Genomic DNA, 18,864 nt, shown 5'->3' on the forward strand with positions numbered 1-18,864 from the left:
CCGTGACCTCCTCGTGCACCTAGCCTGGCACAGCAGTCAACCCATGACACCTGGGTCTGCCCCGTGACCTCTTCCTGCACCTAGCCTGGTACAGCAGTCAACCCATGACACCTGGGTCTGTCCCGTGACCTCCTCGTGCACTTAGCCTGGCACGCGAGCCCCGCGGTGACCTCATCTGCGCGCCGCTCGTTTACGTGACAACCCTTACTGGTCGTGTCGGGTGGTGGCGGGTTTTGACGACACATTTATATATTTACGCGATCGAACTCCCAAAAAAAACCCCTCCGCTGCGTAATTCTAGATTTGAAGCTTTCGTGACTGCAATGATTCATACTCTTAGTTCTTTCGGTAAAGTCACGTAGGTAAAAAATGAAATAAAAATTAATAAAAAAATAAAATAATACCCTCCGCTCCGGTTGTAAATTAACGTGGACATTATTCAAATGAGGGGGGTGCGGCCTCGCCTCATGAATATTCATGAGGGCGTGTCCCGGTGTCACGGGACCGCCGCTGTCAGCTGACTCGCGACGACTCCCGCAAGCGCCTCCGTCGATGTCGCCTCCCGCTGCTGCCGCTGCGACCATGGCCCCGTCAGCCGCGCCGCTTCGCCTCCGCCGCCGCCGCCTCCTCCTCCTCGCCGCCCTCGCGGCTCTCGTCCTTCTCGTGCAGGGTGAGAAGCGGTCGGAGTCGAGGTTCGCGTTTTAAGGGCCACACGACGAGAAGCGAGTGGGGACGGGGAGGCGAGGCCTGGTCCGCTTCGGAACTCAGGCCTCGGTCTTGCCTTGGCAGCCCCGCCGACCGGAAGTGAGGGATGGTCGGTAGGTGGGGGGCTTGTCCTGGCCGGCCTCGAGAGATATTGACGTGGGAATGGGTTTTGTTGGGTTTAAGGAGAAATGTTTATCGAAACGAGTGTTAACGATTTTATTTGTAATGAAATTGTGACGTGTTTTCGTGTGTGTATTTAGTTGGGTTGGTTCCTTATGAAGATTGGTTGGATCGTGGGTAGTGGTTGTGTGGGTTGTAATTACTTTGATGAAGGTGTTAACAGTGGTGGTGATTGTGATGGTGATCAACATCACCACAGCTACCACCATCGTTACCACAGTGCCACAAAACCATTACCTACATCACTACTATCATTTTTACCATTACCACCATTTCCATCACTACCACCATCAACCACATCGAACATCAATTACCATAATTATTATTACGACGACCACCGTCATCTCCGCTCTCAACATAATAACTCTATAACCTTCACATCAATCTAAATGTTTACGACCACTGCTACCATTCCCACCATCCTCAACACTACCACCAACCATCAGCGCAAGTGCCACAATTAATAATCTCTAGGGTAACTGTTGAAGTTGCACGTCGCATTGCAACAACAAAGTTCGATTTTGAATTAACGCTTTGGTTTGGCGATGGTGAGGTAACTGTAACTGTTCACGTTTTCTTTATTTTACCAGGCAAGGTCCACTGAGCTATTACAACTCTTTTTCAGAAGCGACCTGGCCGTCACAAATGATAGCTCAACGAAGTGGCTTATCACGTGGGAATTTATAGCAGTCAAAGTCTCTATGATGTTGATTCTAAATGTGGAGGGAAAAACCGGAGGACCTAGGATAAAAATCCACGCGACTCCGGGGAGAGAGACACGCAAGCTCCAAATATGCAGCAGGTGTCGGTCAGGATTGAACCCACGACCTCCTGTATACCAGGCGAGGTAGTTAACATCTCCTAGCCACCGTGATGATAGAGACACGAAAACTCCAAATATGTAGCAGGCGTCGGGGTCGAGATCGAACTCACGACCTCCTGTATACCAGGCAAGGTAGTTAACATCTCCTAGCCACCGTGATGATAGAGACACGAAAACTCCAAATATGTAGCAGGCGTCGGGGTCGAGATCGAACTCACGACCTCCTGTATACCAGGCGAGGTAGTTAACATCTCCTAGCCACCGTGGCGCCCCCAGGTTGCGAGCGAGTTAGCGTGGGTCGTTGCTTGCGTCTCCATTCTGGTTCACACCGGAGAATTTCTGTGCAAACTTGAGGGAGAAAAAAACACAATAAGAAACAAATTATTAGATTATACGGCACATCACGAACAACCATTAAGACGGGCACTGCATCGCGTGCTTTTAGATGCGCTTCTGCGGCCGTCTGGAACGCTCTTCCAATATTACGAAGCCACTGGAGCTTGATGGAAAAATAACTTATTTTAGAACTACAGTACATTTTGTGTTAGTTTATTGCCCTTTTGGATGGTGAGGCGAGTAATGGAGGGCACGCTGCCCTTTGTTGGTGCATGAGGGAACGCAAGGACTAAGTCTGGCGAGGTCCGGTTCCCTCTGAATGTGGCCAGTGTTTGTGGCCTGGAGTTGGGATAAAACCGGACCAGAGCTGAGTGTGGATGCTGATATCATCAACACCAAACACATTGCACATGCTGGTCCTTGTTTACAGTGCAACCCTCAATACACACGTACGTGCTGCACACATGTGAACATACTTGCATATACACACAAATATAAAGATCCCCCGTATAGCCTTAACAGACTTTTGGGGCAAGTGCTGCTAGCGAGCACCTATGAAGGCCGGAACAGTAGACGAAGGAGTGGTTGGCCAGCACCACGCCCGAGCGCCTTTGTCTCCCTAGTGGCGATGTCTACACACTGTACCAGGTACTCATTTGAGGCTGAGTCGACCTAGAGGAGGCCCAGGACCGGTTCATATAATCGTCATTGGTGTTGGCTGTAAGCGGGAATCGAACTCGGGTCGCTGCTCCCCATACATACACACAAAGATTCCTGTGTAGCCTTTTTTCGTTTTTGGGAGAGCGCTTTTCATGAGCCCATACAGTCATACCTACAATTACGTTTGTACACGTGTACACCCATGGACATGTACAGCCCCCTTTGTCAATCCACTGCTGGATGGGACTTTCCAACTCCATATTTCACCATACTAGTAAGTGCGGGTTGGTGAAGGCATGGGGCATAAACGTGGGCACATAAAAGCTCAGTACAACAGTGCATTTTGCTGCACTGCCCTGTGTGGTGACCTGGGTTCGATTCCCAGCCACGGCTAACACCGGTGGCAAGTGATACCAGATCCAGTCTTGGCCTCATCCTTCACTAATCTGACCCGTGTGGTGAAGTATGGTCAAACAACACAGAAATGGAGAGGCCTTCATCCGCCAGTAGATTAACAAAGGGCTCTACTGTACATAACCGTACATTAATACTCCATTATAAAATATTAACATATAATCACTGACGTTTTGGACTATGACCCATCTTCAGGGTACGGAGATTGTGGCTGACTTTTAGCTGGAGGTTGCACTTTTGACTGTCAATCCAATACTTCAAAAATTGTCAGCTGGTATTTTGTGAAATTACACGTAAAACCAAGTTTAATGTGACGGGGTCTTTTGTGTGTGTGCGGTCAAAGATAACCAGGTTCAGACCACCAACTCCCCTGCACTTGAGAACCTGGTTTAATCATAACTCAAGTCTTCAAGTCTCTATTTCAATCTATTGGGGGTCTGTGTAAGCCATCGGTGACCAGGCTGAGAGGCCATTCACTCTCATCATATTTGAGTACTCGGTTTATTCCTTGGCAGGGCGGCTGAATCTGGGATTTGAACCAAAGAACTTGGCAGTGCCGGCTCTGTGTGTCTGACCTCGAGGGGCACGCGGGCGGACACCGGGGTGCGATTTTGACAAAATGAGCTGACCGGGGGTGTTTTCCCCACGGAGATGGAGCGATGATAACGGCTCTCTGCTCGTGGAGCTCCACACGGATTGTTGAGTCGTGTGACCGAGAGAGGTGGCGACAGCAGTGAGTGGGTGGGGGTTGGGGGGTGGAACCCTTCATCCAGCAGTAGATACATCATGGCCGATGATGATTATGATTGTATTTCATAATTGAAGAGAACTGTACAAGGCTAAGCTACACCTGTAAATAGCAAATAAAAACACTTTGTGAATGGAGCGCGACCCATCTTACTCGCGAGCCAAATTTTCCCCTCCCAAGTTCTCCAGCTGAACGGCAGCCACGTCACGTGGGTCAAGGGTGGCCTGGCTTCCATTGCGCGCCGCACGTTAGAAAAGCAGCGGGGGCTGGTTGTTATTGGGCTGATGGTGCCATGGACGAGAAAAAAATAAAATCTCATCTTCAGGATGAAGCTTTCCACGTGCCGACAGCCGTGGGTGCTGCACCGCTTGAACGCTTCGCGTTTGGTGTGATCAGGCGCGGCAGCGGAGGCGCCGCCGCCGGCGGACGGCCTGCTGGTGCTGCGGGCGCCCGCGTACGTGTCGCTCGCCAAGGAGGAGGCCGCGCTGCCTGGGGACCGCGTCGGAGACCTCGTCTCGCTAGCCATGGGGTTCTCCGTGGAGCAGGTGGGGCCCGCTGTGGTGGGGGCCTAATAGTTGTGGTGATGGTGGGTGGTGATGGTGGGTGGTGATGGTGGGTGGTGATTGTGGTGGTGATCGTGGTGGTTTCTGTGGTGGTGATTGTGGTGGTTTCTGTGGTGGTTTCTGTGGTGGTTTCTGTGGTGGTGATTGTGGTGGTGATCGTGGTGGTTTGGGTGGTGGTGTTTGATGCCATCGATAGTGGTGATTGTTTATGGTGGTGATGGTGATAGTTTCCATGGTGGTGATATTCGTGATGGTGAGTGAATAATGACTTTGATTGACTGGTAGTGGTGTTTGTGGTGGCATCTGATGATGGTCGTGATTGTGTAAATGATGAAGACGATCGTGGCAGTAATTATCCGGTAACAGGGTGGTGGTGGTAATGGCCATGGTGGTCTTGATGGTGGCTGTAGTGTTAATGTCGATAGTGGTGATGGTGTAGTGATGATAATATTGATGATGATGTTGACGATGATATGTTGATGTGGTGATGCAGGAGCTCCCGTGGGGCGGCCTCGCAGCAGGCGACGTGTTTCTTCGTCCCCGTGCCTTCCTGCTCCTCTCCCTGCTGGGGGCAGACGAGCGACTCCTGCCCAAGGCCATCGCCTCCTACCGCGTCGCGCACGTACGCGCACATACGCGCACATACGCGCACATACGCGCACATACGCGCACATACGCGCACATACGCGCACATACGTGGACATATGCACACAGGTGCACGCATACACCTACACGCGTAAACACGCTTGCTTATACGCACACACAGGCATACACACAGATACTCGTGTTCACACACGTACACACGTATGCTTGTATGTACACACACGTGCACGCACATCAAAACATTCATGCTGCCCATGCTGTTGTTACCGCTGCTAATGTTGCCGCTGTGTACGTGTGTGTGTGTACGTGTGGAGCAGACGGTGCCGGTTGACTTGTCGTGGGTGAGCAATTCGCTGGAGTCGTCCTTCGGGGATGACTCGCTGATGCTGGAGTACTCGCCCATGCATCAGGTGAGCCCTCAAATTGGTGCTCAGTTTATCTACTCTCATCGGGTATAATGTATTGATTTGTGTGTGGGCAGTGGGTAATGCAGTGGGCATAGCACACTGCGCTACGAACCCGGCAAAAAGAGTTCGATTCTTGCTTCCAACCAATAATAGCGGCAAATATTTGAGCCTGTCCCGGACCTCTCCTATGTCGACTCACCTTTAAACGAGGACCTGGCGTGGTGGTGTGAGCACTATGGAGAGACGAAGGCGGCCGGGCGTGATGTTGGCCACCCCGCCCGGCCCACTCCCCTCGTGTGCCGTGCCGGGCTTCATAGGTGCTCGCTTAACAGCACTTGCCCCAACAGTCAGGTGAAGGCTGTGTGGGGGATCTTTGTCTCGTGTGTCTGTGTGCAGTTCATGTACGGCTTTGGGAAGGCATTTTCTCAAATCGCGCAGTGGGAAAACCTGCGACCTCGCAACCTCAACACGGCCATCGCGCCTGGGTCGTCCCTTAACGTCACCGTGCAGGTTCGTTTGTGTGTGTGTGTGTGCGCGCGCGCGTCGGTACGTGTGTGTGTGCGCGTGTCGGTACGTGTGTGTGTGTGTGCGCGCGCGTGTGCTACGGAGCTGGCCCGGGTTAGATTCCCACTCACGGCCAACACCAGCGAACCGTTCCTGGGCCTCCCGTAGGTAGGTAGACTCCACCTCAAATGAGCACCTGGTGTAGCGGTGTGCAGCAAACATCGCCACGAGGGGACGAAGGTGGCCGGGCGTGGTGTTGGCCACACACCCCCTCGTGCGCCGTGCCGGCCTTCATAGGTGCTGCTCGCTAACAGTACGTGCTCCTACAGTCTGGTAAGACTATACGGGGGGCTCTTTGTCTTTGCATTTTAGTATATGTACGTGTGCCTGTGTGTGTGGCCTCAAAGTGCACATAGCCTGGCACAGCGTGGTAGTGAGGTCATCGCCACTTCGTGGCGAATGGCGGTTGTTGTGGGTGTCAATGTGTGTGGGGGGTGGGGGGCGGTAGTGTAGAGGTTAGCGTCCTGCACTACAAACCTGGCGACCCGATTTCGATCGCCGCTCACTGCCACCAACACCAGGGACGGGTTATTTGGACCAGTCCTGGGCCTCCCCAAGGTTGACTCGGTCTCAAATGAGAAGTTGGTGTGATGTGTAAACAGCACCGGGGAGACCACACCGCCTGCTAATACACTGCACCGGCCGTAATAGGTGGCTGCCTAACAGCACTTGCCACAATAGCGAGTACGGCTCTGGGGATCTTTGTGTGTGTGTGTGTGTGTGCGCGTCTGTGGGGGTGTGTGCGTGTGTGTTTGTCTTTGCGTGCGCCTTGTCCGTGTTCCTGCGTGGATGCTGCCGGTTTCTGCCGGAGTCGTGGTTCCTCTATTGTCGCCTCCTAATTCACCGGCATGGGATTCCAACAGGGCGAGCGCGCCACCCCGTGGCGATTTATGGAAACGCCCAATATAATCCCTTTCATTTGTATGGAAAGGCAGGTTTCATGCACGTGTTTGTTTGTGGGGTGGGGGCGATACTGGGAAACGCGCGTGTCCAATTGTCCGAGTGTTCGTGTGTCTGTGTGCGTGTCTGTGTGCGTGTGTCTGTGTGCGTGGGGTGCGCAGGAGGATGCGGAGTTCCTGCTGGAGCTGCGCTTGCTGCAAGAGTTTGCGAAGGCCGTACGTCACTCTACCCTCTCCTCCCTCTCACCACCTTCTCCTCCCACTCTCTCACCTCCCCTCCCACTCTCTCACCTCTCCTCCCACTCTCTCTCACCTCTCCTCCCACTCTCTCTCACCTCTCCTCCCACTCTCTCTCACCTCTCCTCCCACTCTCTCACCTCTCCTCCCACTCTCTCACCTCTCCCCCCACTCTCTCACCTCTCCTCCCACTCTCTCTCACCTCTCCTCCCACTCTCTCACCTCCCCTCCCACTCTCTCACCTCTCCTCCCACTCTCTCACCTCTCCTCCCACTCCCTCACCTCTCCTCCCACTCTCTCTCACCTCTCCCCCCACTCTCTCACCTCCTCCCACTCTCTCTCACCTCTCCCCCCACTCTCTCACCTCCTCCCACTCTCTCCCACCTCCTCCCACTCTCTCACCTCTCCCCCCACTCTCTCACCTCCCCTCCCACTCTCTCCCACCTCCTCCCACTCTCTCACCTCTCCCCCCACTCTCTCTCACCTCTCCTCCACTCTCTCTCACCTCTCCTCCCACTCTCTCTCACCTCTCCCCCCACTCTCTCACCTCTCCCCCCACTCTCTCACCTCTCCCCCCACTCTCTCACCTCTCCTCCCACTCTCTCACCTCCCCTCCCACTCTCTCTCACCTCCCCTCCCACTCTCTCCCACCTCCTCCCACTCTCTCACCTCTCCCCCCACTCTCTCTCACCTCTCCTCCCACTCTCTCTCACCTCTCCTCCCACTCTCTCTCACCTCTCCCCCCACTCTCTCACCTCTCCCCCCCACTCTCTCACCTCTCCTCCCACTCTCTCACCTCCCCTCCCACTCTCTCACCCCCCCTCCCACTCTCTCACCTCCCCTCCCACTCTCTCACCTCTCCCCCCACTCTCTCACCTCTCCTCCCACTCTCTCACCTCTCCCCCCACTCTCTCACCTCTCCCCCCACTCTCTCACCTCTCCCCCCCACTCTCTCACCTCTCCTCCCACTCTCTCACCCTCTCCTCCACTCTCTCACCTCTCCCCCCACTCTCTCTCACCTCTCCTCCCACTCTCTCACCTCCCCTCCCACTCTCTCACCTCTCCGCCCACTCTCTCACCTCTCCCCCCACTCTCTCTCACCTCTCCTCCCACTCTCTCACCTCTCCTCCCACTCTCTCACCTCTCCCCCCACTCTCTCACCTCTCCCCCCACTCTCTCTCACCTCTCCCCCCACTCTCTCACCTCTCCCCCCACTCTCTCACCTCTCCCCCCACTCTCTCTCACCCTCCCCACTCTCTCACCTCTCCTCCCACTCTCTCACCTCTCCTCCCACTCTCACCTCTCCCCCCACTCTCTCACCTCTCCCCCACTCTCTCACCTCTCCCCCACTCTCCTCACCTCTCCCCCCCACTCTCTCACCTCTCCCCCCACTCTCTCACCTCTCCCCCCACTCTCTCACCTCTCCTCCCACTCTCTCTCACCTCTCCTCCCCCACACTCTCACCTCTCCCCCCACTCTCTCTCACCTCTCCCCCACTCTCTCTCACCTCTCCTCCCACTCTCTCACCTCTCCTCCCACACTCTCACCTCTCCTCCCACTCTCTCACCTCTCCCCCACTCTCCACCTCTCCTCCCACTCTCTCCCTCTCTCTCACCTCTCCTCCCACCTCACCTCTCCTCCCACTCTCTCTCACCTCTCCTCCCACTCTCTCTCACCTCTCCTCCCACTCTCTCACCTCTCCCCCCACTCTCTCTCACCTCTCCTCCCACTCTCTCACCTCTCCTCCCACTCTCTCACCTCTCCTCCCACTCTCTCACCTCTCCCCCCACTCTCTCACCTCTCCTCCCACACTCTCACCTCTCCTCCCACACTCCTCACCTCTCCCTCCCACTCTCTCTCACCTCTCCTCCCACTCTCTCTCACCTCTCCTCCCACTCTCTCACCTCTCCCCCCACTCTCTCACCTCTCCCCCCACTCTCTCACCTCTCCTCCCACTCTCTCACCTCTCCTCCCACACTCTCACCTCTCCTCCCACTCTCTCTCACCTCTCCTCCCACTCTCTCTCACCTCTCCTCCCACTCTCTCACCTCTCCCCCCACTCTCTCACCTCTCCTCCCACTCTCTCACCTCTCCCCCCACTCTCTCACCTCTCCTCCCACACTCTCACCTCTCCTCCCACACTCTCACCTCTCCCCCCACTCTCTCACCTCTCCTCCCACTCTCTCACCTCTCCCCCCACTCTCTCACCTCTCCTCCCACTCTCTCTCACCTCTCCTCCCACTCTCTCTCACCTCTCCCCCCACTCCTCTCACCTCTCCCCCCACTCTCTCACCTCCTCCTCCCACACTCTCACCTCTCCTCCCACTCTCTCACCTCTCCTCCCACTCTCTCTCACCTCTCCTCCCACTCTCCGTCACCTCTCTCCCCCCACTCTCTCACCTCTCCTCCCACTCTCTCACCTCTCCCCCCACTCTCTCTCACCTCTCCTCCCACTCTCTATCACCTCCCCTCCCACTCTCACCTCTCCCCCCACTCTCTCTCACCTCTCCTCCCACTCTCTCTACCTCTCCTCCCACTCTCTCTCACCTCTCCTCCCACTCTCTCTCACCTCTCCTCCCACTCTCTCACCTCTCCCCCCACTCTCTCACCTCTCCTCCCACTCTCTCACCTCTCCCCCCACTCTCTCTCACCTCTCCTCCCACTCTCCCTCTCCTCACCTCTCTCCCCCCCCACTCTCTCACCTCTCCTCCCACTCTCTCACCTCTCCCCCACTCTCTCACCTCTCCTCCCACTCTCTCTCACCTCTCCTCCCACTCTCTCTCCCCTCTCCCCCCACTCTCTCACCTCTCCCCCCACTCTCTCACCTCTCCTCCCACACTCTCACCTCTCCTCCCACTCTCTCACCTCTCCTCCCACTCTCTCTCACCTCTCCTCCCACTCTCTCACCTCTCCCCCCACTCTCTCACCTCTCCTCCCACTCTCTCACCTCTCCCCCCACTCTCTCTCACCTCTCCTCCCACTCTCTCACCTCCCTCCCACTCTCACCTCTCCCCCCACTCTCTCTCACCTCTCCTCCCACTCTCTCTCACCTCTCCTCCCACTCTCTCTCACCTCTCCTCCCACTCTCTCTCACCTCTCCTCCCACTCTCTCACCTCTCCCCCCACTCTCTCACCTCTCCTCCCACTCTCTCACCTCTCCCCCCACTCTCTCTCACCTCTCCTCCCACTCTCTCTCACCTCTCCCCCACTCTCTCACCTCTCCTCCCACTCTCTCTCACCTCTCCTCCCACTCTCTCACCTCTCTCCCACTCTCTCTCACCTCTCCTCCCACTCTCTCTCACCTCTCCTCCCACTCTCTCTCACCTCTCCTCCACTCTCTCTCACCTCTCCTCCACTCTCTCTCACCTCTCCTCCCACTCTCTCTCACCTCTCCTCCCACTCTCTCTCACCTCTCCTCCCACTCTCTCACCTCTCCCCCCACTCTCTCACCTCTCCCCCCACTCTCTCACCTCTCCCCCCACTCTCTCACCTCTCCCCCCACTCTCTCACCTCTCCTCCCACTCTCTCTCACCTCTCCTCCCACTCTCTCACCTCTCCTCTTACCTCTCCTACTCATCCCCTCTCTTCTTCCACCTCCCACTCACCTCTCAGCTAGCATCGTCATCATCTTACTACAATGAATAACTCAAAGATGTTCTGATAATCCTAGCGTTAATTTGCTCATTCAAATTTTATGCCATGCTCGTGATCAAATGTTTACAGAAAGATCATCAAGCTTTAATTTATTGCAAAATGCGTTCATCATTGCCATCGCCATTGTCATCAAACTGCCATTGCTTTTAAAGACGACTGTCCATCATTTTGATTGTAGCTTAATCACCAATGGCCACACAAGGGTGAGGAATCGACCATAACCTGGAATATCAATAATGAGTCTGTAGGTCTCGGGGTCTCAATGCGAGTCTTTGGTGACCAGGCTGAAACCGTCACATAGACCCCAGTTTTCAGCACAACTGGGGTCTATGTGAATCAATGGCTATCTATACAAGTCTATGGGGTCTGTATGAGAATAGAGACTATGTGAGTCTGTGGATGTGTGAGTGGATGCACCGATTTTTGGTGACCGGGCTGAAGCCATCAGCTCTCTTGTGTGCTTGAGACCCTGGTTCTGGTTCAACCGCTGTGGTTGTGCGTCCGACACCCGGTGCTGGCTCTGCGTCTTTGACCGCTGACCTCTGAGCCACCCGGCTGCCTCAAACCTCGCCATCGATGGGTTCGAGAGGTCAAATGTCAGAGGGCGCTGGAGCCGGCAGCGCTGAGATCCTGGGTTTGAATCCGGGTTCCCGGCAGCACAGCCTCGGTGGATGAAACCGGCTTCTCAAGTGCAGCGAAGTCGATGATGGTCTCTCCAGTGACTGCACAAACAAAAACAACAAAAAACAAATGCATCGTTTGAAAATCTTGATTGTGCACTCATTTGAGTGCAGCTCTTGAGAATTGAAACATTGGGTTGACTGCCCGTGCGACGAACGTTCTCTCCGCACCAGGCCGGGTGGGAAAGTGCTACCCCAGTAATTTTGAGGCTGTTTTGGAGGAATAGTTCTGTGATATCCGCTTCCGCGGGCCGCTCTCCAACGTAGCGGTCTGCGCTGCTCCGTGAGTGATCAGCGACCCTCATCACGTGACGCCTTGTTCGCCGGACCCACAGAACAAGGGGGGGATGAGATGGGTGAGCGTTTGGTGTGTGTGTCCCCCCACCCCCAACTCGTGTGTGTAGGTAACCTCCGCTAGCCCAGCCTCCCCGGCCGTAGTTGCCGTGGAGTTGGGGGGGCTGCTGGGAGTGGTGCGTCGTCATGGCGATGGGTCCGCTCAGGCGGAGGAGGCGAGGAGCATGCTGGGACACGCCGTTGCCCAGGTAACCTCTCGCCCCCGCCCCCCCACCCCCCCCCCACCCGCTCCTCCTCTATCCACAGGTCGACACATTTTTGTTTCGATTCGATTTTGATATTGACCCCCCCGTCTCGTTTGTATTGCTTTTCAGTCGATTCGTTCATCTCGCTGGTACGGAATCGTCCACGCCACTCGCCCAACTGTGCCGGCTGCGTGTGCATTGTGCCGCATCGTCACCCCGGGGTGGCAAGGTGTCCGTAAAGGTGACCTCGGTAACCAACCACACACACGGTAACGGCAGCCCTCCCGTGGTCACGGTCACCGTGGCGACGCTGTCCCGCTTGCTGTGCTCTAGTTTGCGGAGGACGTGGCCGGCGTGTGGGGAGGGGAGGTGGTGGTGGCGGCGCTTACGGTGGCCACCGCTCCGGAGCCGTCCCTGCGCAGGGCGCGCTCCGTGCTGCAGCTGCGGGAGACGCGGAGCAAGGTGGGGGACGGCACCACCATCAGGCGACACCACGCACCGGCACCGGCACCACCACGCGGCACTTCCACACAGCACCACCACCACACGGCACTTCCACACAGCACCACCACCACACGGCACTTCCACACAGCACCACCACACGGCACTTCCACACAGCACCACCACCACCACACAGCACACAGCACCACCACAACCACACGTCACTTCCACACAACACCAACACCACCACCACCACACAGAACCACCACCACCACACAGCACCACCACCACCACACAGCACCACCACCACCACACAGCACCACCACCACCACACAGCACCACCACCACCACACAGCACCACCACCACCACACAGCACCACCACCACCACACAGCACCACCACCACCACACAGCACCAGCACCACCACACGGCACTTCCACACAGCACCACCACCACCACCACACGGCACTTCCACACAGCACCACCACCACCACACGGCACTTCCACACAGCACCACCACCACCACACGGCACCACCACCACCACACAGCACCACCACCACCACACAGCACCACCACCACCACACAGCACCACCACCACCACACAGCACCACCACCACCACACAGCACCACCACCACCACACGGCACTTCCACACAGCACCACCACCACCACCACCACACGCACTTCCACACAGCACCACCACCACCACACGGCACTTCCACACAGCACCACCACCACCACACAGCACCACCACCACCACACAGCACCACCACCACCACACAGCACCACCACCACCACACAGCACCACCACCACCACACAGCACCAGCACCACCACACGGCACTTCCACACAGCACCACCACCACCACCACCACACGGCACTTCCACACAGCACCACCACCACCACACGGCACTTCCACACAGCACCACCACCACCACACGGCACTTCCACACAGCACCACCACCACCACACAGCACACAGCACCACCACCACCACCACACGTTACTTCCACACAGCACCACCACCACCACACAGCACCACCACCACCACCACACACCACCACCACACAGCACCACCACCACCACACAGCACCACCACCACCACACAGCACCACCACCACCACACAGCACCACCACCACCACACAGCACCACCACCACCACACAGCACCACCACCACCACCACACAGCACCACCACCACCACACAGCACCACCACCACCACACAGCACCACCACCACCACACAGCACCACCACACAGCACCACCACCACCACACAGCACCACCACCACCACCACCACGCGGCGTGCAGCTGGGAGACGAGGCCAACCGGGCGTGGTGCGACGTGTCGGCCTTCATCGGCGTACTTGCCCCAACAACAGTTTGTGTGAAGGCTACAGTGGTGAGGGGGGTAACCCTCTTTGTCCGTGTGCATCAGGTGGACTTGCAGAACCCCTACAACCTGGCGTACCGCTACAACTACAACTACGCCGTGGTCTTCAACATCGTGCTGTGGCTCATGCTGGCCATGGCTCTCGCCATCATCGCCGTCTCCTACGGGATGTGGAACATGGACCCGGGCCGCGACAGCCTCATCTACCGCATGACCAACCAAAGGCTCAAGGCCGATTAGACTCTCTCTCACCCTCTCACCCTCCCACCCCCCGCTCCACCCAGGTGTCTAGTGATGCCCCCCTTTCATAAGCACCATACCCCCCCCCCCTTCTCTTATTACCTCTGTCCCCCATCCAGTCATTCCGCTCCCATCTAGTATTGTCGCACACCTCTCATCAGAGGTCGCAAACGGGTTTTGATTCCTTACCCGTACCCGTACCCGGCCGCACCAGGGTCGCAAACGGGTACCCGTACCCGAGTATTGGGTAGGGTACGGGTATCGGGTAGGGTACGGGTATTGGGTACCCGGTTGCGACCTCTGCCTCTCATTGGTGCCACGTCCCATGTGGCTCTGCTCCATCTTGTTCCACCCCCCTGGGTACTGCCCCCCCCCCACACCTCTGCTACCACCACGCTCAGAGCCCCCCCCCCCCCTCACTGGTGCTGCCCCCTTCCTCTCCATTGGCTGACGATATCACCAACCGACCGTCCGTTCATCGGATGGGCAATCGCCGTGCATTTCGGCAACCATAGTTTTTTTTTTTCCGCGCTCTGATGTAAATTTTTATTTTTTTAATTATTTTTGCGCGGCGTCACTTCCTCTTAAGCCAATCATTGTGATGTCATATCCTGTGTCGTCGACACCCCCTCCCACCCGCCCCCTGCCTCCCCCCACCACCCACACCGAGAGATTTTGTGTTTTGCGTGAATTGCCGAGCGTCGGCCCCTTTGCCCCCCCCCCTCGATCCCTACTCTGGGTTTGTAGTTGTTGTGATTCGTGATCCGCGCACGACGTCATTTCGGTGTTTGTGTCGTCGGCCTTGTGTGGTTCCCGTCCTCTCTCTGATCTTCAGAAACACTCCGTGCTTGCCGTGGGTAGTTGTGTGTTTGCTGTAGATGCAAGTGGTGGCTGCGGCTTGTGCATTCACTCGGCTCCACACCCCCCCCCCACCTCCCCCCGCCTCCCCCAGGTGAATCGTCACCCACTTGCGGGGGTCACAATTTGATTATCGTTTCGGTTTTTACCGTCTCGGTTCCCTCTCGTTTCTAGTTTTGTTCCGTCTCGTTATTCGCCTCTCCTCTCCTCCGTTAGCATGAACGTAACAATTTACTTAGCATTTCGAGAAGGCCTCAATGCCATAGGCGAGGGTGCCACCACCACTCCTCGACGCGCGGCGACCTCCGCCGTCGAGACATCTGTGGAAAAAGCTTTATAGCTCATCAGATTACTCCGGTATAAATAAATACATATTCTGATCTGCTCTTAGGTGTCTTCCCCTCAGTCGCTGGGCCCGTGGAGACGGCCGCTCCCACGCCCGTCTTGGCAATCGGCCTTCTCCCACTCCACCCTGCACACGCGTCCCACCCAGCTAAACACAAATACATCAATCTCGTGATGAGTTCAATAAAGCGGCGTTCATGCAAACTGCGGGCTCACAATCGCTGGGTAGGAACCGCAGGCGAGCTGGAAGGCTGCCAGGTGGCGTGAGCCGACGCTACAGACAACTGCTCTGCGGTTCTATACGTGTTAAGATGGTTTCAGCCAGTTAGTGAGTGTGTGTGCATGTGGGAGGAATCCGCTGTTGCCCGATCTCATCTACAACGAGGCTCCCCATCTGTCACTCCGGCGTCGCTCATCCCGTCTTGCCACGACATTCCCAGCGTCCGTCTCGAACACGCGTCCGTCTCGAACACGCACCGGCCCGTGATGCCCCATCGGCTTGTCTTGGAGCTGCGGAGGCATACATCGTCACGGGGTTCTCGCACGCGCCATCACTCGGATTACTGGTCATTCTCGGCCTACGATTTTTTTTTTGCTGCCACGGTCACGCAAATTGTGAAATTGAAAGGAGAGAAGCCTTGGAGGTGGCTGACTGGATAGATTGAGCACTTCCTTCCAACACGTGCGGTGTCGTCATGTGCTGAAGGGCTTCACGTTGTGCACGGCTCTGCAATGGCCGTGGGGAGAATGGAGCAGTGGGCCTCAACTGGAATATGGCTGACTTTATCCACTTTGGTATAATATATCAGTTTTTACTTTATAATTCACATTTTAACAGATTTTTGTTAAATTAATATATTAAAAAATCATATAAATGTCGCCTGTTTTATGTAAATGATATGCTAATGAACCATTTCATGCGAAACGGATGCGAACAAAACTACAAAATGGGAGCTAAAAATAATCCCAGAAAACTGCAAACGAGACGAAGCAAATCACAACCCCGAATCGTCACGATCGTCCTGGTGTCATGCCCGGAGTGCGAAATCCTCTCCCGCGCGTCTCGGATGCTACTGATGGTGTGTTATTCACGTACTCGCTGAGCAAAATCATAATAATAAAGTGTTTAACCCTCGCGGGCCCGAGTGCAGTGTGTGGCACTGCTTCTGTGTCTGTGTGCTGAGCGTTGGCGCAGTGGTTCGCGTGCTGCGAGACGAACCTGGCGACCCCAGTTCGATTCATGCTTACGGGCCCCCAAGACCAAATACGATTATCGCAACCGGTCTTGCGCCTCCCCTAGGTCGACTCGGCCTTAAATGAGTACGTGGTGCGGTGTGCAAGCATCGTCACTAAGGAAATGGCGTGGTGCTGGCCACCCACCCCCTCGTGTGCCGTGCAGGTCTTCATAGGCGCTCGCTAACAGCACTTGCCGCAAAAGTATGTTAAAGCTATACGGGGGATCTATGTCATGAATGGCTCTGACTCCCAGCCACGCAGCGCGACCCAGACCTGCCCACCACCACGGCCCTGGCCGTCTACGCAGGGTCGATGGTCCCAAAATTCTAAAAGAACAACCCAAAGCTCTGGCCTCTTCTCTTGCATCGAAGGCCTTGACCCGGCCAATAAAGCAGAGATGTAGATCCTGTTAAAATAGTATGTTCTATAACGCGTGTTTTTATAACGCGAATTGGATATAACGCGATGAATGTGTTAGGGAACGCATTTTTTTCATAGCGCGGGTGCGATTTGGATATAACGTGATCGAGTGAACGGAACGACGTCGCGCGAGTAGCAATATGCGGTCGCCTCGGGACAGCGTCATCACACGAGGCAGTGGGATGCTGCTGGATGCTTCTAGATGCTACCCACGTGCCTCCGTCTTTGCTCGGCCTGCGTCTCACGCGTTATCGCGGACTGTGCTTCACCACCTATATTATACATTGTACTGGTAGGAACCTCCTGGTTACACCAGCCCACAGGGGATTATTGTGTCCGTCGTGCAGGGAGGGGCTGGGTGGGGAGGGGAGGGTGGGGAGGGGCTGAATGGGGAGGGGAGGGTGGGGAGGGGCTGGGTGGGGAGGGTGGGGCTGGGTGGGGAGGGTGGGGCTGGGTGGGGAGGGTGGGGCTGGGTGGGGGGTAGGAGGGGTGGGGCTGGGTGGGGAGGGGCTGGTCACCCCGTGGTGCCCTTATAAAACTCAACGTTTAACCTACTCACGCCGACTTGTGCCCGCCCTCACAGTCGGGCATATTTGCGGAATACACCACGCCGCCGTTGACCCTGCAGGCCATTGACCGAGCAACCCAACGTTCCTACCAGCTCCCTCCGCAGGAATGTGTTTATAACGCGATATTTCCATAACGCGGTGTTCTTCAGGAATGCAACTACCGCGTTCTATGAGAACAGACTGTACCGTACATTTGCTGACGGGACACAGAATACCAGGTGCGTGCAGAACCACCCTTGCCTGAAACCATACCAAATCTGCGATCTGGTTCAGATACAATGGGGAGGCTGATTGATGCCTCGGTGTAGTTCAGGAATTCCTGTGCTATGAACCCGGCGACACGGGTTCGATTCCCGCTCACGGTCTGGGGCCTCAGTTGGGTCGACTCAGCCTCAATGAGTACCTGGTGCGGTGTGTAAACATCGCCACTGGGGAGACAAAGGCGGTCGGGCGTGGTGCTGGCCACCCACCCCATCGTGTACCGTTCCGGCCTTCATAGGTGCTCGCTAACAGCATTTGCCCCTACAGCCTGTTAAGGCTACACGGGGGATCTTTGTCTTTGATGTCTGTATGGGGAACGGTAGCGTAGTGGTTGGTGTACGAGCCCGCTCACGACCAGCACCGGTGACGATGATCTGAACCGGTCTTGGGCCTCAGCTGGGTCGACTCAGCCTCAAATGAGTACCTTTTGCGATGTGAAAACATCGCCACCGAGGGAGACAAAGGCGGCCGTGCCGGCCTTCAAAGCCTATACGGGATGGAAATTTGTCTTTGTTTGCACGAGGAGCGGTAGTTTTGCGGTCGAGGCTGTACAAGGCATCTGTGCCTTTAGAGCGATAGGTTAGCGCGCTGCGCTACGAAATGAGTACCTGGTGAGGGGGGGGGGGTAAACATCGCCACCGGGGAGACAAAGGCGGCCGGGCGTGGTGCTGACCACCCACCCCCACATGTGCCGTGGCCGGCTGTCATAATAGGTGCTCGCTAACAGCACTTGCCCCAACAGTCTGTTACGGCTACACGGGTGATCTTTGTTGTGTCTCTGTCTGCCAGGTGTCATTCTCAAGGGCGGCTGCATGAATTTCAATGAACTCCCCCACCCCTCCTCGCCACCCCCCCCCCCCCCCCCCCCCATGGATTTATGTGAAAATGCAAAATCAGTCCCAAAATAATCCCACGCAACCCGACACCCACGCCGGACGGATTATCGTTCTGATCCCGACCTAGGAGCGTGGAATGGCGCGGCCTCCGCGGACATGCGAACTCTGAATTCTCTCAGCGTGTCTCCGTCTTGTCTCCCTGTGACCTTGTTCGCGTGTCTGACTCTCTCGTTTGCTCTCCCCGTCTCTTCCCTGTC

General features: G+C 56.2%; 1 protein-coding gene across 1 annotated transcript; it reads left to right on the forward strand.

The window, feature by feature from the left end:
- Positions 1-509: 509 nt before the first annotated feature.
- ATP6AP2 (ATPase H+ transporting accessory protein 2) lies at positions 510-16,420 on the forward strand. Its single transcript, XM_061549591.1, has 9 exons — positions 510-670; positions 4,263-4,411; positions 4,923-5,051; positions 5,350-5,442; positions 5,836-5,949; positions 7,065-7,118; positions 11,878-12,015; positions 12,346-12,474; positions 13,888-16,420. Exons 1-9 carry the CDS (start codon positions 553-555, stop codon positions 14,080-14,082), a joined length of 1,119 nt encoding a protein of 372 aa, XP_061405575.1. The 5' UTR covers positions 510-552; the 3' UTR covers positions 14,083-16,420.
- Positions 16,421-18,864: the final 2,444 nt, after the last annotated feature.

This window comes from Lethenteron reissneri, chromosome 2, assembly GCF_015708825.2.
Source record: "Lethenteron reissneri isolate LAM-NWPU_2019-01 chromosome 2, ASM1570882v1, whole genome shotgun sequence".
Lineage (NCBI taxonomy): Eukaryota > Metazoa > Chordata > Hyperoartia > Petromyzontiformes > Petromyzontidae > Lethenteron > Lethenteron reissneri.

What these genes read in the sequence shown, in the direction of transcription:
- ATP6AP2 (XM_061549591.1), top strand. Translation starts at nt 553, where the DNA reads ATGTCGCCTCCCGCTGCTGCCGCTGCGACCATGGCCCCGTCAGCCGCG. An exon ending in TGCAAGAGTTTGCGAAGGCC is followed by an intron (nt 7,119 to 11,877) that starts GTACGTCACTCT and finishes TCGTGTGTGTAG; the next exon opens with GTAACCTCCGCTAGCCCAGC. An exon ending in TGGGACACGCCGTTGCCCAG is followed by an intron (nt 12,016 to 12,345) that starts GTAACCTCTCGC and finishes GCTGTGCTCTAG; the next exon opens with TTTGCGGAGGACGTGGCCGG.